This window comes from Schistocerca americana, chromosome 6, assembly GCF_021461395.2.
Source record: "Schistocerca americana isolate TAMUIC-IGC-003095 chromosome 6, iqSchAmer2.1, whole genome shotgun sequence".
Taxonomy (NCBI): Eukaryota; Metazoa; Arthropoda; class Insecta; order Orthoptera; family Acrididae; genus Schistocerca; species Schistocerca americana.
The window spans coordinates 272905309-272931129 of NC_060124.1; the positions used below are offsets into that span (position 1 = coordinate 272905309).

The 25821-nt window shown below is 40.0% G+C and overlaps 1 protein-coding gene and 1 non-coding gene across 2 annotated transcripts in view; both read left to right on the forward strand.

The window, feature by feature from the left end:
- The window catches only part of LOC124619702 (odorant receptor Or1-like), a 175698-nt gene extending 164159 nt beyond the window's left edge, over positions 1–11539 (forward strand). Inside the window, exon 6 of the mRNA XM_047146259.1 lies at positions 11324–11539. Coding sequence (XP_047002215.1) covers positions 11324–11386 — 63 coding nt within the window. The 3' untranslated portion in view covers positions 11387–11539. The remainder of the gene's footprint in view (positions 1–11323) is intronic.
- Positions 10048–10121, forward strand: Trnat-ugu. Its single transcript has one exon. It is a non-coding gene; the product is annotated as a tRNA-Thr (tRNA).
- Positions 11540–25821: the final 14282 nt, after the last annotated feature.

Sequence of the window (25821 nt, forward strand, 5' to 3'; positions counted from 1 at the left end):
CATCAGCACAGAGCCAAGTCTGTAGGTAACAAGGCCTGTACACGTTGTTGGTGGTATGGATAGTAGCAGCTGTTGTGAAGATGTTCCATTCAATCATCTGCTTTGCCTCATGCTGTTGGGTGACTGCCTGGTGCTGACACTGGATCACTCCTAAAGTCATTTTATCTCCACCTTCAAATGGGTGTACTTCCATTGGAACACATCTCTGGCTATATGTCCATACAATCTTTTTTATTCCTTACCCTTTCAGAGATTGTTTCGTGCAGTTTTTCCCCATTTAACAAAATCACCTTCTATTTTCTGACTTTATACTTTTAATGCTTTTGCAACACTTAGCATGAAACAAGCTCTCAGCCTTTGGTGCCTCTACACTACCTAAGGTGTGAATCAGGATAGTTCCTTTGAATATTTTGGTTAATTCTCTCTGTCATCCCTGTTCCTCAGAATCAATGTTTATGTCCATGTTTTGGTATGACATACTTAAATCTAAAATGTACTCATCTGGCTCTTGTGGCTTTTTATCGTACTAATCCTTTCCTTCACAACTGATTCAAAGGGGAAAGAAATGTGTCTCCTCTGAGACTGGTACATTTGTTTATACATCTTCACGATGTCCCATGACTGTTCTGTGCATGTGAAATGCTGTCTCATTTATTCCTTCATTCATCCATACTTCATGGTTCATACAACCCATAATGAAGAAGACCTTCAGGAATGTGACATTAGTGAAGCTATACATTAACAGGCAGATTGAACTACTGATGGCTCTTCTGTAAAAAAAAAACAAGTAATCTCACATCAGTCTTCTTCAGTTTTCTTGAAGTCACAAAATCCTTTATTTTTTCCACATTAGAGTTCATACCATATTTTTCATAACTGTTCAACTCCATCAATATGCTACATATGGTCTTTTCATCTTTTACTAATAATGAGATATTAGGAGCTCACACACCTGAGTTAAAATAGGAAGATTTTGCATCAAATTTGGGTGCAGTGTTACTACAAACAAATATGCCACTGTTTTCAATCTGACCACAAAATTCACTTCGGTACATTGTCCACCAGTTCATCTGTAACTGACTACAAATAAATAATTTGAAAATTTCAGACACTTCTCTCCACACAGATAATTTGCAAGTAATAGATTTAAAATGATTTTTAGCAACTAATGTTGAAATTTCATTTCTCTTGGCCAGATCATGTAATGCTTTGTATTTTACAACAGGATCATCTATTGCATAAACAACATTGTTGCCTTCACTCGTAATATTGTTATCTTCCACAACAGAGTCATTCAAAGATTCAAATTTCCTACATTGTCTTCAATATTAATTTCAATTTTGCTGAAGGCGACAATTAAGGTTGTTGATTTACAACTCCAGTTTTATTTACAAATTTATGAACTTTACTCTCTATTCTTTCTCTGTCTTGACTCAAAATTGTGAGATGATGTGTAGTTTGTTTAACTGATTGTCCTGTTTCTTTTAACCTGTTTTCGTTTTGAACCTGAGAACCACACACAAACGAGATGAAACTTAAAATGAAAATAAAATTGCTACTTAACTTGATATGTCTGCATACACTGCCCTTGTTGATCAAGTCATAAATTGTTTATTGTTCAGCATAAGTATTGTCCATCACTTCTGATTGTTCAATGAGTATCAGTTCATCCATAATTTTTTGCATTTGTGCTGCTTTCTTTGAAAATTGACATATAATTTCTCCTTTTGATCTGGAAAACATAGATCCATAATGATTTCCAAGACAATCTAAGGAGTCTTCTTAAATTTTCTGCAGATGATGCTGTCATTTAACATAATATAATATCATCAGATGATCAAAACAAACAGCAATATGTTTTAGACAAGCTATTTGTATGGTGTAAAAAGTGGCAATTGAATCTGAATCATGATAAGTCAGCCACATAAGCACTATAAAGAAGCCACTACATTTCAATTTCACAATAAGTAAAACAAATCTAATGGCTGTAAACTCAACTAAATACTTAGGGGGATTAAGATTATGATTAATGTAAATTGGAATGATCTTGTAGATAATATAGTGGGAAAGCAAACCAAAGACTGTGATTTATTGGCAACACAGGTTTGCTAAAGACTCTGCTTACACTACACTTGTCTGGCCTCTTCTGGAGTACTGCTGTGTGGTGAGGGATCCACATAAGATAGGATTGATGGAGAAGATCAAAAAAGTTCAAAGAATCATGGCTCATTTTGCATTATCACGAAATAGTGGAGAGAATGCCACAGATGTGATAGACAAAATGGGATGGAAGTTAATAAAACAAAGGTGTTTTAAGTTGCAGCAGGACCTTTCCATGAAATTTCAATCACTAGCTTTTTCCCAAGAGTGTGAAAATATTTTATTGGTGCCCACCTACGTGGAGAGTAATGATATCGTAATAAAATAATAGAAATCAGAGCTCACACAGAAAGATTTGAGTGTTTGTTTTTCCTGGGCAATGTTCAAGAGTGGAATAGCAGAAAAGTAGCTTTAAGGTGGTTTGATGAACCCTCTGTGAGGCAGTCAATTGTGAATTGCAGAGTAGTCATACAGATGTAAATATAGATGTAGATGTGTCCAAATTTTGGTCATTAATTTATCCCAGACAACAGTACACACATTATTATGAACTCCCCTTCGGCTGTGTAGAGTGGCCGCACGGTTAGAGTAGCCATGTCACTAATCGTGCGACCCCTCCTGCCGGAGGTTCGAGTCCTCCCTCGGGCATGGGTGTGAGTGTTGTCCTTAGCGTTAAGTTAGTTTATATAGTGTGTCGGTCTAGGGACCGATGACCTCAGCAGTTTGGGCCCTTAGGAATTCACACACACACATTAACTCCCCTTCATTACTATTAGAAACATGAAATTATTCTTGTGCATTTGTTTTATGAATAATCAAACAATGGAAAATTGAGGATTGAATGTAACAGTATTATGAGAAGGGAAGTTGCTTCTTGCCATATAGCGGAGGTGCTGCACTGCAGATAGGCGCTACAAAAAGACTTTCACAGTGAAAGCTTTCGGCCATTGACCATTGGCAACTGAAACCACACTGCTAGCAGCAGCACCAGAGCATGATGGGACTGGTGACCGGGTGGGGGTAAGGAGTAGTCTGGGATGGGGAGGGGGAGGGATAGTATGGTGGGAGTGACAGACAGTGAAGTGCTCCAGGATGGGCAAGGGAGAGGTGAGGAGGGGGGAGGAAGTATTAGGAAAGGAGAGAAATAAAAAGACTGGATGTGGTGGTGGAATGATGGCTGCGCAGTGCTGGAATGGAAACAGGGAAGGGGTTGGATGAGTGAGAACAGTGATTAATGAAGATTGAGGCCAGGAGGGTTATGGGAACATAGCATATATTGCAGGGAAACTTCCCACCTGCGCAATTCAGAAGAGCTGGTGTTGGTGGGAAGGATCTATATGGCACAGGCTGTGAAGCAGTCATTGAAATGATGGGTATCATGTTTGGCAGCATGTTCAGTAACAGGGTGGTCCACTTGTTTCTTGGCCACCATTTGTCAGTGGCCAATCATGCAGACAGACAGCTTGTTGGTTGTCATGCCTACATAGAATGCAGCACAGTGGTTGCAGCTTGCTTGAAGACCACATGACTAGTTTCACAAGTAGCCCTGCCTTTGGTGGGATAGGTGATGTTAGTGACCGGACTGGGTTAGGTGGTAGTGGGAGGATGTATGGGACAGATGTTGCATCTAGGTCTATTACAGGAGTATGAGCTGTGAGGTAAGGGATTGGGAGCAAGGGTTGTGTAAGGATGGACGAGTACATTGTATAGGTTCGGTGGATGGCGGAATACCACAGTAGGTGGGGTGGGAAGTGTAGCGGGACTTTGAATTTCGCCGCGCTACACTCGTTCCCTCAGATAAAAATTATACCGTCGCAGCGGTATGAGTCCCCCCCCATGAACCATGGACCTTGCCATTGGTGGGGAGGCTTGCGTGCCTCAGCGATACAGATAGCCGTACCATAGGTGCAACCACAACGGAGGGATATCTGTTGAGAGGCCAGACAAACGTGTGGTTCCTGAAGAGGGGCAGCAGCCTTTTCAGTAGTTGCAAGGGCAACAGTCTGGATGATTGACTGATCTGGCCTTGTAACAATAACCAAAACGGCCTTGCTGTGCTGGTACTGCGAACGGCTGAAAGCAAGGGGAAACTACAGCCATAATTTTTTCCCGAAGGCATGCAGCTCTACTGTATGGTTAATGATGATGGCATCCTCTTGGGTAAAACGTTCCGGAGGTAAAATAGTCCCCCATTCAGATCGCCGGGCGGGGACTACTCAAGAGGACGTCGTTATCAGGAGAAAGAAAACAGGCATTCTACGGATCGGAGCGTGGAATGTCAGATCCCTTAATCGGGCAGGTAGGTTAGAAAATTTAGAAAGGGAAATGGATAGGTTAAAGTTAGATATAGTGGGAATTAGTGAAGTTCGGTGGCAGGAGGAACAAGACTTTTGGTCAGGCGCATACAGGGTTATAAATACAAAGTCAAATAGGGGGAATGCAGGAGTAGGTTTAATAATGAATAGGAAAATAGGAATGCAGGTAAGCTACTACAAACAGCATAGTGAACGCATTATTGTGGCCAAGATAGATATGAAGCCCACACCTACTACAGTAGTACAAGTTTATATGCCAACTAGCTCTGCAGATGACGAAGAAATTGAAGAAATGTATGATGAAATAAAAGAAATTATTCAGATTGTGAAGGGAGACGAAAATTTAATAGTCATGGGTGACTGGAATTCGAGTGTAGGAGAAGGGAGAGAAGGAAACATAGTAGGTGAATATGGATTGGGGCTAAGAAATGAAAGAGGAAGCCGCCTGGTAGAATTTTGCACAGAGCACAACATAATCATAGCTAACACTTGGTTTAAGAATCATGAAAGAAGGTTGTATACATGGAAGAACCCTGGAGATACTAAAAGGTATCAGATAGATTATATAATGGTAAGACAGAGATTTAGGAACCAGGTTTTAAATTGTAAGACATTTCCAGGGGCAGATGTGGACTCTGACCACAATCTATTGGTTATGACCTGTAGATTAAAACTGAAGAAACTGCAAAAAGGTGGGAATTTAAGGAGATGGGATCTGGATAAACTGAAAGAACCAGAGGTTGTACAGAGTTTCAGGGAGAGCATAAGGGAACAATTGACAGGAATGGGGGAAAGAAATACAGTAGAAGACGAATGGGTAGCTTTGAGGGATGAAGTAGCGAAGGCAGCAGAGGATCAAATAGGTAAAAAGACGAGGGCTAGTAGAAATCCTTGGGTAACAGAAGAAATATTGAATTTAATTCATGAAAGGAGAAAATATAAAAATGCAGTAAATGAAGCAGGCAAAAAGGAATACAAACGTCTCAAAAATGAGATCGACTGGAAGTGCAAAATGGCTAAGCAATGATGGCTAGAGGACAAATGTAAGGATGTAGAGGCCTATCTCACTAGGGGTAAGATAGATACTGCCTACAGGAAAATTAAAGAGACCTTTGGAGATAAGAGAACGACTTGTATGAATATCAAGAGCTCAGATGGAAACCCAGTTGTAAGCAAAGAAGGGAAAGCAGAAAGGTGGAAGGAGTATATAGAGGGTCTATACAAGGGCGATGTACTTGAGGACAATATTATGGAAATGGAAGAGGATGTAGATGAAGATGAAGTGGGAGATATGATACTGCATGAAGAGTTTGAGAGAGCACTGAAAGACCTGAGTCGAAACAAGGCCCCCGGAGTAGACAACATTCCATTGGAACTACTGACGGCCTTGGGAGAGCCATTCCTGACAAAACTCTACCATCTGGTGAGCAAGATGTATGAAACATGCGAAATACCCTCAGACTTCAAGAAGAATACAATAATTCCAATCCCAAAGAAAGCAGGTGTTGACAGATGTGAAAATTACCGAACTATCAGTTTAATAAGTCACAGCTGTAAAATACTAACACGAATTCTTTACAGATGAATGGAAAAACTATTAGAAGCCAACCTCTGGGAAGATCAGTTTGGATTCCGTAGAAACACTGGAACACGTGAGGCAATACTGACTGTACGACTTATCTTAGAAGAAAGATTAAGGAAAGGCAAACCTACGTTTCTAGCATTTGTAGACTTAGAGAAAGCTTTTGACAATGTTGACTGGAATACTCTCTTTCAAATTCTAAAGGTGGCAGGGGTAAAATACATGGAGCGAAAGGCTATTTACAATTTGTACCGAAACCAGATGGCAGCTATAAGAGTCGAGGGACATGAAAGGGAAGCAGTGGTTGGGAATGGAGTAAGACAGGGTTGTAGCCTCTCCCCGATGTTGTTCAATCTGTAATTGAGCAAGCAGTAAAGGAAACAAAAGAAAAATTCGGAGTAGGTATTAAAATCCATAGAGAAGAAATAAAAGCTTTGAGGTTCGCCGATGACATTGTAATTCTGTCAGAGACAGCAAAGGCCTTGGAAGAGCAGTTGAATGGAATGGACAGTGTCTTGAAAGGAGGATATAAGATGAACATCAACAAAAGCAAAACAAGGATAATGGAATGTAGTCGAACTAAGTCGGGTGATGCTGAGGGAATTAGATTAGGAAATGAGACACTTAAAGTAGTGAAGGAGTTTTGCTATTTGGGGAGCAAAATAAATGATGATGGTCGAAGTAGAGAAGATATAAAATGTAGACTGGCAATGGCAAGGAAAGCGTTTCTGAAGAAGAGAAATTTGTTAACATCGAGTATAGATTTAAGTGTCAGGAAGTCATTTCTGAAAGTATTTGTATGGAGTGTAGCCATGTATGGAAGTGAAACATGGACGATAACTAGTTTGGACAAGAAGAGAATAGAAGCTTTCGATATGTGGTGCTACAGAAGAATGCTGAAGATTAGGTGGGTAGATCACATAACTAATGAGGAAGTATTGAATAGGATTGGGGAGAAGAGAAGTTTGTGGCACAACTTGACCAGAAGAAGGGATCGGTTGGTAGGACATGTTCTGAGGCATCAGGGGATCACCAATTTAGTATTGGAGGGCAGTGTGGAGGGTAAAAATCGTAGAGGGAGACCAAGAGATGAATACACCAAGCAGATTCAGAAGGATGTAGGTTGCAGTAGGTACTGGGAGATGAAAAAGCTTGCACAGGATAGAGTAGCAAGGAGAGCTGCATCAAACCAGTCTCAAGACTGAAGACCACAACAACAACAACACAACAAGCGGTATGAGCGTTCGACGGCAGAGAAAATACTAAAATTGTAACTCTTTTTTGTTTTTCTATCTGTTTCATTATTGTCTCTCGAGAGCAGAAGCTTAAGGCACACGTGATCTGATGAAGACCTAAAAAACTTATTAGCTAGTCTTGATCTGATTTGGATATTTACCGTCAGTGAAGGCTTCAGTGAGACCCTTGGTATATTTCAAGAGGGACTGCTCATCACTGCAGATGTGATGACCATGGGTGGCTAGGCCGTATGGAAGAAACTTTTTGTAATGGAATGGGGGGCAGCTGTCGTAGCGGAGGTATTGCTGTTGGTTAGAAGGTTTGATATGGATGGAGGTACTGATGTAGCCATCTTGGAAGTGGAGGTCAACATCTAGGAAGGTGGCTTGTTGGGTTGAGTAGGACCAGGTGAAGCAAATGGGGGAGAAGTTGGTGAGGTTCTGGAGGAATGTGGGTAGGTTGTCCTCACCTTCGATCCAGATAGCAAAGATGTCAATTATGGATGTGAACCAGGTGAGGGGTTTAGGATTCTGGGTTTTTAGGAAGGGTTTTTCTAGATGGCCCTTGAGTGGGTTGGCATAGGATGGTGCCATACAGGTACCCATAGCCATACCCTAGATTTGCTTGTAGGTAATGCCTTGAAAGGAGAAGTAATTGTGAGTGAGGATACAGTTGGTCATCACAACTAGGAAGGAGGTTGTTTGTTTGGAATCTGTCGGGCATTGGGAAAGGTAGTGTTCAATAGCAGTAAGGCCATGGGCATTAAGAATGTTAGTGTACAGGGAGGTGGCATCAATAGCTATGAGCAGGGCACTGTGTGGTAAAGGGACAGGAACTGTGGAGAGTCGGTGGAGGAAATGGTTGGAATCTTTTATATAGGAGGGTAGGTTCCAGGTAATAACTTGAAGGTGTTGGTCTGTCAGAGCAGAGATTCTCTCAGTGGGAGCACACTAACTGGCCACAATGGGGCATCCTGGGTGGTTAGGTTTAGGAAGAATGTAGAAGGTAGGAGTGCAGGGAGTCATAGGGGTGAGTAGAGATATGGATTATGGGGAGAGGTTCTGGGATGGGCCTAAGGATTTGAGTGGTGACTGGAGATCCTGCTGGATTACTGGAATGGGGTCACTGTGGCAAGGTTTGTAGGTGGAAATATCTGACAGCTGGTGAAGTCCTTCCACCTGGTAATCCTTGTGGTTCAAAACAACAGTGGTGGAGCCTTTTTCCACAGGTAGGATTATAAGGTCGGGATCAGATTTTAGATGGTGGACTGCGGTTCTTTCTGTGGATGTAAGGTTAGTTTGCATGTTGAGGGATTTGGGGAATGATGGTGAGGCAAGGTTCGAGGTTAAGAAATTCAGGAAAGTAAGCAGGGGGTGGTCTGGGAGCAGTGGGGGTGGATCACAGTTGGATGGAGGAGTAAACTGAGACCTAGATGCAAGACTTGTCCCGGATATCCTCCCACCATCACTTACTCCAGTCCAGTCACTAACATCATCTATCCCATCAAAGGCAGGGCTACCTCTGAAACCAGTCATGTGGTCTACAAGCTAAGCTGCAACCACTGTACTGCATTCTATGTAGGGATGACAACCAACACGCTGTCTGTCTGCATGAATGGCCACCGAGACAAACTGTGGCCAAGAAACAAGTGGACCACCCTGTTGCTGAGCATGCTGCCAAGCATGATACCCTTCAGTACAAGGACTGCTTCACAGCCTGTGCCATATGGATCCTTCCCACCAACACCAGCTTTTCTGAATTGCGCACGTGGGAACTTTCCCTACTCTACATCCTACATTTCCGTAACCCTCCTGGCCTCGACCTTCATTAGTCATTGTCCTCACCCATCCAGCCCCTTCCCTGTTCCCATTCTAGCACTACACAGCCATTATCCCACCACCACACTCAGTCTTTTTATTTCTCTCCTTTTCCACTACCCCCCCCCCCCTCCCACCCGTGCACCTCCCCTGCCCTCTGTCTAATTTGCAACACTTCACTGTCTGCCACTCGCACCTGCTCCCTTACCCAGCTTCCTCCTTACTCCCATCCAGTCGCCACTCCCATCATGCTCTGGTGCTGCTGCTCGCAGTGTGGTTTCAGTTGCCTGAGACTGCAATCGTGTGTGTGAGTTGCGTTTGAGTGAGTGTATGTGTGTGCACATGTGTGTGTATTGTTGACAAACGCCAATGGCCGAAAGCTTTAATCATGAGAGTCTTTTTGTTGTGCCTATCTGCAACTCAGCATCTCTGCTATATGGTGAGTAACGACTTTCCTTCTCACAATATTGTTTTATGAATCATATCTATAAGTTTGGGCAATTACTTTAAGTGAGATGGACATCCAAAATAATACTTAAATCTAAAATTGTAGATCTTTATTGAAAATATGATTCATTGAAACATGACTTGCAAAAATAATCACCCTTATGTCTAGGTGGCATGATGAGGTTTGCTGTGAAAATTTGAACACTGCTGGTTTCTATATCCTCATCAGCCCTTTTATTTTTCTACAGTTCATTCTTTAGAATATAACAGCTATTCATCTCTATAACACAGCTTAATAACAACTCATGCAATAATTCTCCAACTATAACTTGTTACATAAATAAATACGAACAATACAAGAAGTTGCAGTTCAGCAATCTTACAATACATCAGTCTATTACATCCACTGAGGTTCATACACAATTAAATACTTCTGTATATACGAAGACAGTAACTATTCTCGAAAGAACAGATACTGTTGATAACCGTGCAGCTTTTCCCTGCGAATGCGCACAGGTTGCCCAAACTGCAGTCGCGCTATTCATCTGTGTCCTCGGTGGCTCAGATGGATAGAGCATCTGCCATGTAAGCAGGAGATCCCGGGTTCGAGTCCCGGTCGGGGCACACATTTTCAGCTGTCCACATCAAGGTATACCAGCAACACCTGTCGGCAGCTGAGGGTTCCAGTTAGTGATCATTTATTCCAGGGGAAAGCTGCACAGTCATCAACAGTATCTGTTCTTTCGAGAATAGTTACTGTCTTCGTATATATAGTTAAAGGCTACCCAGCCATTGACCTTCGTCTGTGCAAATGCGCACAGGTTGCCCAAACTCTTACGGGAATCGCCAAAGCATTCGTGAGTAATGAGTGGATGGGCAAATGTCTATAAGGTACATTACATATGTAGAATTGTGGACAGTTGGGAATGTGAGTCTCACGGGAAGCGTGCAAGGGATAAGTCCCTGCAGTCGCGCTATTCATATGTGTCCTCGGTGGCTCAGATGGATAGAGCGTCTGCCATGTAAGCAGGAGATCCCGGGTTCGAGTCCCAGTCAGGGCACACATTTTCAGCTGTCCACATCGAGGTATATCAGTTCAACACCTGTCGGCAGCTGAGGGTTTCAGTTAGTCATCAAATACTTCTGTTACAAATTTTGGCAGATTATTACACAAAACAAATTATAGAATGAGACTGATAATTTAAGATACATTTATTATTTTGAATTAAATTAGGAGTATGAAAAATAATTATGTTTTCTGAAAAGAAAGCTAATATTAATTTTAAGGTATTATTTATTTTTATGAAAAAATAAGATAAACTTTTGCTGTCAGAAATACAATGAATACAAAATTATGCTTGGATTGAGTCTTGAATTTAATGTAAGTATCATATTTTACAATTTATTACAGAGATATGAGCACTGACCAGGAGGAAGTGAATTGTATAGTACTGTGAACGACATAAAGAAGTAAAATAGACACACCAGCTAGTAGTTTCTTTGCTGGAGAAGAGAGATGGTATTTTGGAAAAGGATAAAAGGGAAGGACTTTGCCTACCCTCATTCTCATTACAGAGTATGAGTATTCTCTCTCATCCTGTGGTCTGAGTGACTTGTCCTTACCCAACATATCCCTTTCTTCTCCTCTACAAAGGAACTATTAGTTCTGACAGCTAAGTAATTGCCCCTTTTACTTTTATACGTGTCTGCTGGTGGTACTCTCCATATTGCCACTTGCATGTAAATGCTGGCCAGAAATTCTGACACATAATATAATAATTTTCTCAACTTAATTTTCCTTTGATACAAATAATTTTATTTTGCAGTTGCTGAATGGGTCATACACTATCTTCAACATGATGTACCAAGTTCGAGGCAGAAGTGATTAACAATGGATCAGTAATACTGCAAATAGCCAACCAATAGATAATCACAAAGAAATAAAATCTTAGTTAAGAAAAGTTTTTGCTTGTATCACAATGAGATATACTAGTACACAATAACTGTATCATAGAAATTAAATAAAATGAAAAGCAGATTAATTATTGTGTGGCGTATTGTGCAGGTGTAGTTTTTATGATTGTTACTGCAGATGTAGTAGTGTACACTATGGTCATTTACTGAGAAAGAGAAGATTTTCAACTTTAATTGAATATGATGACATGTCTCTACTGCCTGACTGAACCTTTTACAGTCCATCAAGAAATATTGTTACCTAAGGTGAAATATCATCACAGAGGATAAATACAAAATCCAAAATTTCTTTTTCTACTAATTTAAAAAATTATACTGCAGTATTTCTTGTTGCCCCTTGTTCGTGTTGGAACTAGTGAACGACATTGCAACTGATGTAGTGTCTTGTTGAAAGATGATTACCAAAATCTATGATTTTTTAAATGCAATACTCTATGACATAATCTGGCAAACCTGTGCAATTTACCAACAAAGTGATGTTTAGATTCAGCTAGAAAGTGATCTTATGCACAATCCCATCCTCCAAAACAGAACAATAGTAACTGGATAGATTTGTCCTTTGTTTTATTCTGCTTTGCTTGGTCTATAATTACTGAGTCTTTACTCATTTTATATTTGCCACTCGTTGTCAACTTATTATAAGCAAAGGAACATTCTCTATGTCATCGGTCTATGTACCATGTAATCTATCTGCTGTACGTATTCATCATGTAACTGTTTATGTATTGTATCTGGAGTTGGTGTAAAACCTGGCATTCATGCAGATAGGTGTGGGAAGCAAACAGTTATACACGGAGGTTACATTATTCAGCAATGGATGAAGTAATGAGGAAACATTATTTTGTGATGTTAACAGCTGATTTTGAACACAGATGTGCAAAGAGGTGGAAATACTGCAAAGGAACACTACTGAAACCATTTGTATTTGAAATGAGCAACAGTGTGTGTCTCTAGGTTTTAGGGCAGATAGAGTATACTCCCTTGGCAAGTACTTCCATAGTAATAGATTTTTTCTCAGTTGATATAAGCCAAAGCTGTTTTATTCAGATCAGACTGTGCACAGTATTAGTGATGACTGTCTGGGATTAAAAATGCATTACTGTACACTGCAGGACAGTCCAAAGATACTGGTGTCAGGTATAGCTCAATTTAGGCTGTCTGTCCTTTGCAAAAAGGGAACACACTGAGGCTGGAGGTTCACTGGAACAAAATACTTTATTGTGCCACTGTATTTAGTGAACAAGTTGAACAGGGACTGCAGAGATTATTACTGTCCATTGAGTATTGATTGGAGTGTAAATTCTGAAGTAAATGTCTTGAATATATGAATACTTGAGAGGAAGTCAGTAAGCAATTATTACTCTAACCTGGAGGGACAAAATCGAGAAGGAACATAAAAAATAGAACATACAAGACATATAAAAATTCACAGAAAGGAATAAACAATACACAGAGATGCAAAAACCTTTTTAGAAAACAAAGCACCCCTGATAATTGGTGCAGAATCTGAAATTCCCTTGCTGTCATGCACATGTGACACTGCACCGTCAACACATGAGCATCAATGGTTGGTGAGAACTTTACGGTTGACTATGGTGATGACTAGCAACTGCTAAGCAGACACTATGTCAGCCCCTGAAGTGGAACTGGAGTGTAACCACAGAATTGGGCAGGAAAATCCACATGTTGGCTGAAACAGGATGTGCACGTTTGTCATTGATCTGCTTCGGCTGGTTGTTGCCCCCACTGTGGTGATTGTGGTGCTGATACTGGAGGAGGCAGAAATCTTGGTGCTATGGATGGTGGCTCTTCGTTGGAAATGTACACAGGACTGACACAGTTGATGCTAATTGTTGTGGACTTTCCACTTACCACAATATCCACTGTCAGCATACAAGCCAGAGTATGGCAATTGCAGTGGTGACTTGACACTGTTTGTTCAGAGCATCACAAGCAAGCAGATTTCTAAGTTGTGGGGCGCATAAGTTGTCAATGTACCATGTCTGAAGTCTGTGGGAGGTTTCATTCAAGCAATGTGGTCCCTTAATTACAGAAAGAATTCCAGTTGATCTTGTGTTGAAGACTGGAGTTAGCTGCCCTTGACAAATTCTCTGGGAAGGTGCAATTGTTCACCATAGACTAGTTCCACAGCCAAGGAGTCAAAACAAATCTGATTCGAACTGCTGGCCATGATCGGCATGTGTGTACAGCAGGCAGCCAAACCTAGTTAACCAAGCTGATGTGAACACAGAGGCTAAAGTTTCCACAGTGAAACTGTCCACCAGTGTTGCTTCTAGCCAGTTCATAAACGAATCGATCATTGTGATCGGATGTCACTGGCCATTCAACAGAGGAAGCAGTCCTATAATGTCAATGTGCACATGTGCAAAAACATGGGGTTACATCTGGAAAATCACTGAGTGGCACTCTGTTTTTCGGCTCATATGATACAAGATCTGTACTTCCCACCCTTTTCTAACTGAAATTCATATTGAGGTGCTTCACCAACAATAGATAAAAAATAATGTTCCCCTCTGCCTTTGCTAGAAGCTGATATGCAGAGGGTTGTATACGCTTTTAATCATTTTAATAAAGTCTTTATTTACTTGAAATTCTCTTTTGGTGAGTATTCACATTCATAGCTAGGCTCATCATCTGATATCAATTCATTTTGAAATTGTGTACACACATAATTAACAAGTGATAATATGTGGAAATGAATTTAATCTGAAAAGCAATCGAACTTCTTTACAAAATTCTGCTGGTTCTATTTTATAAATACTAAGAAAATGAAAACAGAGCAAAATAGGGCTCAAGAATGACTTGTGAAAATCACAGATTGGTTGTGTTTATGAAAGATGGACATATTTACGTTTATTCAAAAAATCATTGAACTGATGGGGAGGATAACCTTAAATCAGTAAGATGACATACATTTGAACCAACTTGATTATTATTTTGTTAATATTAGTCACATACAAAATGCATGACCACAGGACACAATACAAGAGTCTAATTGGCTTCATAGTCAGAGTCAGCCAACATTGAAGTGTTATCATTTTTAGGAACCAAAAACAAAGATTATTTGTCTTGGTGTAGTTACATGTACTATTATTTTCTTTTATCTTTTTGGCTATATTATATTGATTACTGTTGTATGATATCTATATGCAGCCTTGAATTTTGTGAAAAGATGGGCTTGCTTCTCTCATTCACATGATTCAACCATAGCAACAACATTGTTCTACAGTTCTTATATATGGATACCATTACATAGTTATCCAGGTTCTCATGGGTTATCAGTTCATTTTAACTTTGAAATGTTTGACACTGGAAAAAGCAGGATGGAATAATGATAATATTATAGAAAGGATAGATTGCTACTCACCTTACAGTGGAGATGCTGACTCACAGACAGGTACAACATCAAACAATGGAAAATTCAGGATGGAATGTAACAATATTAGAGAAGGAAAGAGTCATGATAGGCGCAACAAAAAGATTCACACAATTATAGCTTTTGGCCATTAAAACCACTATGAACAGCAGCACCAGTGCATGATGGGAGTGGTGACTGGGTGGGGGTAAGGAGGAGGCCGGGGTGGGGAGGGGGAGGGATAGTATGGTGGGGGTGGCGGTCAGTGAAGTGCTGCAGTTTGGACGGAGGGCAGAAGAGAAGGTGGGGAGTGGGGGGTAAGTAGTGGAAAGGAGAGAAATAAAAAAAAATTAAAAGACTGTGTGTGGTGGTGAAATGACAGCTGTGTAGTGCTGGAATGGGAACAGGGAAGGGGCTGGATGGGTGAGGACACTGACTAACGAAGGTTGAGGCGAGGAGGGTTACAGGAATGTAGGATGTATTGCAGGGAAAGTTCCCACCTGCACAATTCAGAAAAGCTGGTGTTGGTTGGAAGGATCCATATGGTACAGGCTGTGAAGCAGTCATTGAGATGAGGGATATCATATTTGGCAGTGTGTTCAGCAACAGGGTGGTCCACTTGTTTTTTGCCCACAGTTTGTCTGAGACTGCAGAAGTGTGTGCAAGTTGTGTTTGCATGAGTGTGTGTGTGTGTGTGTGTGTGTGTGTGTGTGTGTGTGTGTGTTTCTATTACTGAGTAAGGCCTTGTGGCCAAAGGCTATAATTGTGTAAATCGTTTTGTTGTGCCTATTGTGACTCAGCATCTCCACTAGACAGGTACAACAAAAAGACTGCTAAACATTTAATCTTTTGGCCAGATGGCCTTCCTCTGAATCAGATAACATACACACACACACACACACACACACACACACACACACACAAACACAATTCATATACAAATGACCACTGTTTCTGGCTGCTGAGGCCAGACTTTCCTTGGCAGCCAGAGATAGTGGTCGTGTGTGTGAGTTGTATTTGCATGAATGTGTTTGTGTATGTTATCTGATTTCGAAGAAGACCTTTCAGCCAAAAGCTTACTTGGTTAGCAGTCTTTTTGTTGTGCTGGTCTGTGACTCAGCATCTCCACTATACGGTGAGTAGCCATCTGTTCTTTTCGTAATATTGTCAAATGTTTGGCTCTTTTAGTTATCCAGTTATTACAGTTAAATGATTGAAACTCCAGGTAGAAAAATCAACATGTAGCGAAAGGCAGATTGCTACTTTCTGTAAAGAAGACATGCTAAATTTAGACAGGCACAATTAAAAGACACTTACATAAAGATTTCAGCCACAACCTTTATCAACAAAAGAGAAACACACCCATTCATACACACAAGCAAGCACCCTCATGCACACATGACTGCCAACTCCAGCATCTGAAGTGTGTTTCTCTTTTGATGATGAAGGCTGTGGCAAAAGTGTAATGTAAAATGTAAGTGTCTTTTAATTGTGCCTGTCTGCAACTTACTTTGTCTTCTTTTTTTCTGTATCAGCTGCTGATCTACAATATTTCTTAATTGGGGCAGAAGCTTGCTAGTGTCCCCCCCCCCCCCCCCCCCCCAATGGTGTGAGATAGAGCATCAAAAATTAAAAAAAAATTGAATTTTCAAAAATATGTTCATTTTATAGCTCATATCTTTCTGAAGGGCATTATATAGCAGACATATATGTTTGAGGAAATGTAAGACATGTTATTTGGTCTTAAGTGTGCCAAAGTGCAGTGTCATGTCTCTTCACACAACATTTTTCAATCACAAGCCACTGTATTTCACTCTGTGGAATTCAAACCTGTATATTTTGTAGTGGAAGCCATCAAGCCTTTATTCAGAACAGAGGAAATTAAAATGTCCTGTGGTACCCCTCCTGCTCCAGGTCAGCCGGTTTAATATCCTATCCCCTTTAAAATAAAACTCACAATTAATACTGGGTAGGATTATTTGTGACGAGGAGAATAAGAACTCTTCAGAAAATTTGTACTCTTTATTGCCTATTAGCTAATAACTTTCTCTTTTGTGTGACATAAAAGTAAATATTGGAAACATAAAACCAGCAAGGACAAGAGGCAAGCAAGGCAGTTCATATTTCTTCAATTCTTAGATCCAAGCAGCTTTTACTCTCTAATCTTGCTACAGCTTTACACTTCTGCAAAAGACGCTATTACCTCATCAAAGTCTGTCAAACATTTTGCAACATGAAAAATCAAAATGTTTCTGTCTAATATGGAAAAAGCTGTTAATATGAACACTACTCAAGATTGACGTGGTTTCTCAATTTGATTATGTCTTTTTTGTCACTGTCTGCTAGATAAAATGAAATAGGCCTTTCTAATATTGCAGCAATTGTAGCACATGCCAAATAAGCAAGACTGTTTTGGTACAAATGGTCATTTTTATGTACCTCATTTATATAAATGACACGACAGAACATATTTCATGAAGTACCAATATTAAATGCCTGTTAGGCCTACTACAAGCAAACAGTTTTATGTTAGGAAATAGTTTCACATTTTATTCATACAGTTCAGTTTCTCAAGCATGAGGTCAAAAAGCAGTAGTATGAAACATTTACATAAATATGGGCTCATCATATTCTTCCATATAATTTGTGCGAAATCCCCATTTCTTCTCCTTCCTCATTCTAAGAAACAATCTTTCTGTCACTAATTCTGTAACTATTTCTGCCATTGTCAAAACTTCTCCTCCGGTTAACTTCACTATCCCTGCCAGAATCACAGGTACAGTTGTACTGCATTTATTTTCCAGTTAAACATTACAATATGTTTGTACAACATGTTTTCCACACTATTCCGAGAATAGAATTTAAAGTGGCTGCTATCTGAGGACTGTACAACTGGTAGTGTAGCGATCTGGCAATAAAAATTCTGTCAAATCATTTTCTTGGATACACTGAGAAGATAATATGCAATCTTGCTTACCTGTTATTCCAGTTAGTCATTTATTTTCACTCTGGTAATCTGAATCTAAGGATTTTGCTAATAATTATAACAATGCTGATCATTTGCACACCCAATCAACCACTCAAACAAACAGTGATTGGCATTCATCTGTTTGAGTGTATTCAGCACAACTTGTATAGTCCCATCCCCTTTTGTCTGTGGGAAAGGTTTTTATTTCTAGATGTGATGGGGATCCCCTGGGCAGAGACATCACATTCAAAAATCACCTTATGATTCATTCAGAAATCAACTTAGAATGTATTCAAAAATATTAAAAAACCAACTGGGATAGTTTTCCATATCATATGAACAATTGATAGACCAATGTACGCTGGATGTTAGGTGCTTTGTGAAATAAAGTTTTTTTTTTCAAGAATATGAATTTGGCACCCCTTGAAATTTCCACGCGGGGCAGACGCACCAGTTTGCCCCCACCCCCCACCCCCTGCACCTAGATCCAGACTTGTTCTTTATGGTAAGTAGCAATCTGTCTTTTTCTACATTGTAGTTATTATAGATACATAGATATTTCATTCAGGAAACAAAGAAAAAGCCACAGGAAAGGCTTTAGACCTTTAGCTTTATTCTATATTAATGACATTAGTAATATAACCTTCAGTGTAATGAAATATTTCAGTTTCAACAAAAGTATTAACTCTTTCTATAGTCAGTTAGTCACTACTATATACAAGTACAGATATTGTACTTATCTTTTCTATATATTTCTACATATGTTTTGAAAAGTTTTCTGGGTTTTCTTTCGTTATGAGACACAAGAGCCTTTTTCTTCCCCTTTACATATTGGAGACATGGAAGCTAGAATCCAACAATCCAGGATGAAATGTAGCAATATTATGTAAAGGATAGTTGCTGAGTCACATAGAGGCACAAAAAAATGACTTTTGGAAAGTGATCTTTCAGCCAACAATGCCTTTGTCAAATGTAGACAACATACAAACATGCACACACTCATACAAATGCAACTAACACACCCATCACCACAGTCTCTGGCAGCTAGAGTCTGGCTCCAGTTGCCAGAGACAATGGTGTGTGCGGTGTGTGTGTGTGTGTGTGTGTGTGTGTGTGTGTGTGTGTGTGTGTACGTGTGTGTGTGTACAGGGTGGTCCATTGATCATGACCAGGCCAAATATCTCACGAAATAAGCATAAAACGAAAAAACTACAAAGAATGAAACTTGTCTAACTTGAAGGGGGAAACCAGATGGTGCTACGGTTGGCCTGCTAGATGGTGCTGCCATAGGTCAAACGGATATCAACTGCGTTTTTTAAAATAGGAACCCCCATTTTTTATTACATATTCGTGTAGTGCATAAAGAAATATGGATGATTTAGTTGGACCACATTGTTCTCTCTGTGATAGATGGTGCTGTAATAGTCATGAACATATGGCTAACAATTTTAGATGAATAGTTAGTAACAGGTAGGTTTTTTAAATTAAAATACAGAATGTAGGTACATTTGAACATTTTATTTCGGTTGTTCCAATGTGATACATATACCTTTGCGAACTTATCATTTCTGAGAATGCATGCTGTTACAGCGTGATTACCTGTAAAAACCACATTAATGCAATAAATGCTCAAAATTATGTCCGTCAACCTCAATGAATTTGGCAAAACATGTAACAACATTCCTCTCAACAGCGAGTAGTTCGCCTTCCGTAATGTTCGCACATGCATTGACAATGTGCTGACGCATGTTGTCAGGCACTGTCGGTGGGTTACAATAGCAAATATCCTTAAACTTTCCCCACAGAAAGACATCTGGGGTCGTCAGAACCAGTGAACGTGCGGGCCATGGTATGGTGCTCCGACGACCAATCCACCTGTCATGAAATAAGCTATTCAATACCGCTTCAACCACATGCAAGCTATGTGCCAGACATCCATCATGTTGGAAGTACATCACTATTCTGTGATGCAGAGAAACATCTTGTAGTAACATCGGCAGAACATTACATAGGAAATCAGCATACATTGCACCATTTAGATTGTCATCGATAAAATGGGGGCCAATCCTCCCATAATGCTGCACCATACATTAACCCGCCAAGGTCGCTGATGTTCCATTTGTCGCAGCCATCTTGGATTTTCCATTGCCCAATAGTGCATATTATGCCGGTTTACGTTACCACTGTTGGTGAATGACGCTTCGTCGCTAAATTGAACACATGGAAAAAAATCTGTCATCGTCCCATAATTTCTCTTGTGCCCAGTGGCAGAACTGTACACAATGTTCAAAGTCATCGCCATGCAATTTCTGGCGCATAGAAATATGGTACGGGTGCAATAGATGTTGATGTAGCATTCTCAACACCGACGTTTTTGAGATTCCCGATTCTCGTGCAATTTGTCAGGTACTAACATGCAGATTAGCCACGACAGCAGCTAGAACACCTACTTGGACATCATCATTTGTTGCAGGTCATGGTTGACATTTCACATGTGGCTGAACACTTCCTGTTTCCTTAAACAACGTAACTATCCGGCGAACGGTCCAGACACTTGGATGATGTCGTCCAGGATACCGAGCAGCATACATAGCACACGCCCATTGGGCATTTTGATCACAATAGCCATACATCACCGATATCGACCTTTTCCGCAATTGGTAAATGGTCCATTTTAACACGGGTGATGTATCACAAAGCAAATACCATCCGCACTGGCAGAATGTAATGTGATACCACGTACATATACGTTTGTGATTATTACAGCACCGTCTATCACAAAACAAAAGAAGTGGTCCCACTAAAACATTCATATTTCTTTACATACTACACGAATATGTAATAAAAAATGGGGATTCCTATTTTAAAAAATGCAGTTGATATCCGTTTGATCTCTGGCAGCGCCACCTAGCGGGCCAACTGTAGTGCCATCTGGTTTCCCCCTTCAAGCTAGACAAGTTTTGTTCTTTGTAGTTTTTTTGTTTGATTCTTATTTCGTGAGATATTTGGCCCGGTCACTATCAATGGACCACCCTGTGTGTGTATGTGTGTGTGGGTGGGTGAGTGTGTGTGTGGGCGCACGCGCGCATCTGTTATCTATTTGCAACGAAAGCATTGTTGATCAAAAGACCACTTTCTGATGGTTTTTTTGTGCCTATCTGTGACTCAGAGAAAGACTTACCTTAGGGGGAAAATGGGACAGGCATACACTCGCACACACACACATATCCATCCGCACATATACAGACAGTCTGTAAGAAATGAAAGAGGAAGCCGCCTAGCAGAATTTTGCATAGAGCATAACTTAATCATAGCTAATACTTCGTTCAAGAATCATAAAAGAAGGTTGTAAACATGGAAGAAACCTGGAGATACTGACAGGTTTAAGATAGATTATATAATGGTAGAACAGAGATTTTGGAACCAGGTTTTAAATTGTAAGACATTTCCAGGGGCGGATGTGGTCTCTGACCACAATCTATTGGTCATGAACTGTTGATTAAAACTGAAGAAAGTGCAAAAACGTGGGAATTTAAGGAGATGGGACCCGGATAAACTGAAAGAACCAGAGGTTGTACGGAGTTTCAGGGAGAGCATAAGGGATCAATTAACAAGAATGGGGGAAAGAAATACAGTAGAAGAAGAATGGGTAGCTTTGAGGGATGAAGTAGCGAAGGCAGCAGAGGATCAAATAGGTAAAAAGACGAGGGCTAGTAGAAATCCTTGGGTAACAGAAGAAATATTGAATTTAATTCATGAAAGGAGAAAATATAAAAATGCAGTAAATGAAGCAGGCAAAAAGGAATACAAACGTCTCAAAACTGATGCCGACAGGAAGTGCAAAATGTCTAAGCAGGGATGGCTAGAGGACAAATGTAAGGACGTAGAGGCTTATTTCGCTAGGGGTAAGATAGATACTGCCTACAGGAAAATTAAAGAGACCTTTGGAGAAAAGAGAACCACTTGTATGAATATCAAGAGCTCAGATGGAAACACAATTCTAAGCAAAGAAGGGAAAGCACAAAGGTGGAAGGAGTATATAGAGGGTCTATACAAGGGTGATGTACTTGTGGGCAATATTATGGAAATGGAAGAGGATGTAGATGAGGATGAAATGGGAGATATGATACTGCGTGAAGAGTTTGACAGAGCACTGAAAGACCTAAGTCGAAACAAGGCCCCGGCAGTAGACAACATTCCATTAGAATGTGAAAATTATTGAACTATCGATTTAATAAGTCATGGCTGCAAAATATTAACATGATTTGTTTACAGACAAATGGAAAAACTGGTAGAAGTCAACCTTGGGGAGATCAGTTTGGAGTCTGTAGAAATATTGGAACATGTGAGGCAATACTGACACTACGACTTACGTTAGAAGATAGATTAAGGAAATGCAAGCCTATGTTTCTAGCATTTGTAGACTTAGAGAAAGCTTTTGACAATGTTGGCTGGTATACTATTTATCAAATTCTGAAGGTGGCAGGGGTAAAATACAGGGAGTGAAAGGATGTTAACAATTTGTACAGAAACCAGACGGCAGTTATAAGAGTCGAGTGACATAAAAGGGAAGCAGTGGTTGGGAAGGGAGTGAGACAGGGTTGTAGCCTCTCCCCGATGTTATTTAATCTGTATATTGAGCAAGCAGTGAAGGAAACATAAGCAAATTCGGAGTAGGTATTAAAATCCATGGAGAAGAGATAAAAACTTTCAGGTTTGCCGATGACATTGTAATTCTGTCAGAGACAGCAAAGGACTTGGAAGAGCAGTTGAACGGAATGGACAGTGTCTTGAAAGGATGATATGAGATGAAAATAAAAAAAAAAAAGTGAGGATAATGGTATGTAGTCGAATTAAGGCAGGTGATGCTGAGAGAATTAGATTAAGAAATGAGCCACATAAAGTAGTAGATTAATTTTGCAATTTGGAGGGCAAAATAACTGATTATGGTCAATGTATAGAGGATATAACATGTAGACTGGCAATGGCAAGGAAAGCGTTTCTGACGAAGAGAAATTTGTTAACATCGAGTATAGATTTAAGTGTCAGGAAGTCGTTTCTGAAAGTATTTGTATGGAGTGTAGCCATGTATGGAAGTGAAACATGGACGATAAATAGTTTGGACAAGAAGAGAATAGAAGCTTTCAAAATGTGATGCTATAGAAGAATGCTGAAGATTGGCTAGATCACATAGCTAATGAGGAGGTATTGAACAGAATTGTGGAGAAGAGGAGTTTGTGGCGCAACTTGACTAGAAGAAGGGATCGGATGGTAGGACATGTTCTGAGGCATCAAGGGATCACAAATTTAGTATTGGATGGCAGCGTGGAGGGTAAAAACCATAGAGGGAGACCAAGAGATGACTACACTAAGCGGATTCAGAAGGATGTACATTGCAGTAGTGGTTCTAGAAAGATCTGCTAATGATATTTTCATGGACATTAATAAATGGTTAAAAGCCAACTCACTGACATTAAACTTTGAAAAGACTCACTATAAGTAATTCAGAACCTGTAAGAGTTTTCCACCCATCATATGCATGAAGTACGAAGAAGAGCAGATAGAAGAGGTTGACAGTATTAAATTCCTGGGATTACAACTTGATAATAAATTCAATTGGGAGGAGCACACCACAGAACTGCAGAAAAGCCTTAACAAATCTGTAGTTGCAATTCGAGTGTTAGCAGACACAGGCTGAAAAAGCTTGCATACGTTGCCTACTTTCATTCCATAATGTCATATGGTATCATGTTGTTGTTGTTGTGGTCTTCAATCCTGAGACTGGTTTGATGCAGCTCTCCATGCTACTCTATCCTGTGCAAGCTTCTTCATCTCCCAGTACCTACTGCAGCCTACATCCTTCTCAATCTGCTTAGTGTATTCATCTCTTGTTCTCCCTCTATGATTTTTACCCTCCATGCTGCCCTCCAATACTAAATTGGTGATCCCTTGATGTCTCAGAACATGTCCTACCAATCGATCCCTTCTTCTAGTCAAGTTGTGCCACATGCTCCTCGTCTCCCCAATTCTATTCAATACCTCCTCACTAGTTACGTGATCTACCCATCTAATCTTCAGCATTCTTCTGTAGCACCACATTTTGAAAGCTTCTATTCTCTTCTTGTCCAAACTATTTATCGTCCATGTTTCACTTCCATACATGGCTACACTCCATACAAATACTTTCAGAAATGACTTCCTGACACTTAAATCTATACTCGATGTTAACAAATTTCTCTTCTTCAGAAACGCTTTCCTTGCCATTGCCAGTCTACATTTTATATCCTCTCTACTTCGACCATCATCAGTTGTTTTGCTACCCAAGTAGCAAAACTCCTTTTTTACTTTAAGTGTCTCGTTTCCTAATCTAATGTCCTCAGCATCACCCGACTTAATTCGACTACATTCCATTATTCTCATTTTGCTTTTACCCTCCTTTCAAGACACTGTCCATTCCGTTCAACTGCTCTTCCAAGTCCTTTGCTGTCTCTGACAGAATTACGATGTCATCGGCAAACCTCAAAGTTTTTATTTCTTCGCCATGGATTTTAATACCTACTCCAAACTTTTCTTTTGTTTTCTTTATTGCTTGCTCAATATACAGATTGAATAGCATCAGGGATAGGCTACCACTGCTTCCCTTTCATGCCCCTTGACTCTTATAACTACCATCTGGTTTCTTTACAAATTGTAAATAGCCTTTCGCTCCCTGTATTTTACCCCTGCCACCTTCAGAATTTGAAAGAGAGTATTCCAGTCAACATTGTCAAAAGCTTTCTCTAAGTCTACAGATGCTAGAAACATAGGTTTGCCTTTCCTTAATCTTTCTTATAAGATAAGTCGTAGGGTCAGTATTGCCTCACGTCTTCCAATATTTCTACGGAATCCAAACTGATCTTCCCCGAGGTCAGCTTCTATCAGTTTTTCCAGCCGTCTGTAAAGAATTCGCATTAGTATTTTGCAGCTGTGACTTATTAAACTGATAGTTTGATAATTTTCACATCTGTCAACACCTGCTTTCTTTGGGATTGGAATTATTGCTCACCAGATGGTAGAGTTTTGTCAAGACTGGCTCTCCCAAGGCTGTCAGTAGTTCTAATGGAATGTTGTCTACTCCGGGGGCTTTGTTTCGACTCAGGTCTTTCAGTGCTCTGTCAAACTCTTCACGCAGTATCATATCTCCCATTTCATCTTCATCTACATCCTCTTCCATTTCCATAATATTGTCCTCAAGTACATCACCCTTGTATAGACCCTCTATATACTCCGTCCATATTTCTGCTTTCCCTTCTTTGCTTAGAACTTTGTTTCCATCAAAGCTCTTGATATTCATGCAAGTGGTTCTCCTTTCTCCAAAGGTTTCTTTAATTTTCCTGCAGGCAGTATCTATCTTACCCCAAGCGAAATAAGCCTCTACATCCTTACATTTGTCCTCTAGCCATCCTTGCTTAGCCATTTTGCACTTCCTGTCGACACCATTTTTGAGACGTTTGTATTCCTTTTTACCTGCTTCATTTACTGCATTTTTATATTTTCTCCTTTCATCAATTAAATTCAATATTTCTTCTGTTACCCAAGGGTTTCTACTAGCCCTCGTCTTTTTACCTATTTGATCCTCTGCTGCCTTCACTATTTCATCCCTCAAAGCTACCCTTTCTTTTTCTGCTGTATTTCTTTCCCCCAGTCCAGTCAATTGTTCCCTTATGCTCTCCCTGAAACTCTGTACAACCTCTGGTTCTTTCAGTTTATCCAGGTCCCATCTCCTTAAATTCCCACCTTTTTGCAGTTTCTTCAGTTTTAAACTACAGTTCATAACCATTAGATTGTGGTCAGAGACAACATCTGCCCCTGGAAATGTCTTACAACTTAAAACCTGGTTACTAAATCTCTGTCTTACCATTATATAATCTATCTGATACCTTTTAGTATCTCCAGGGTTCTTCCATGTATACAACCTTCTTTTATGATTCTTGAACCAAGTGTTAGCTATGATTATGTTGTGCTTT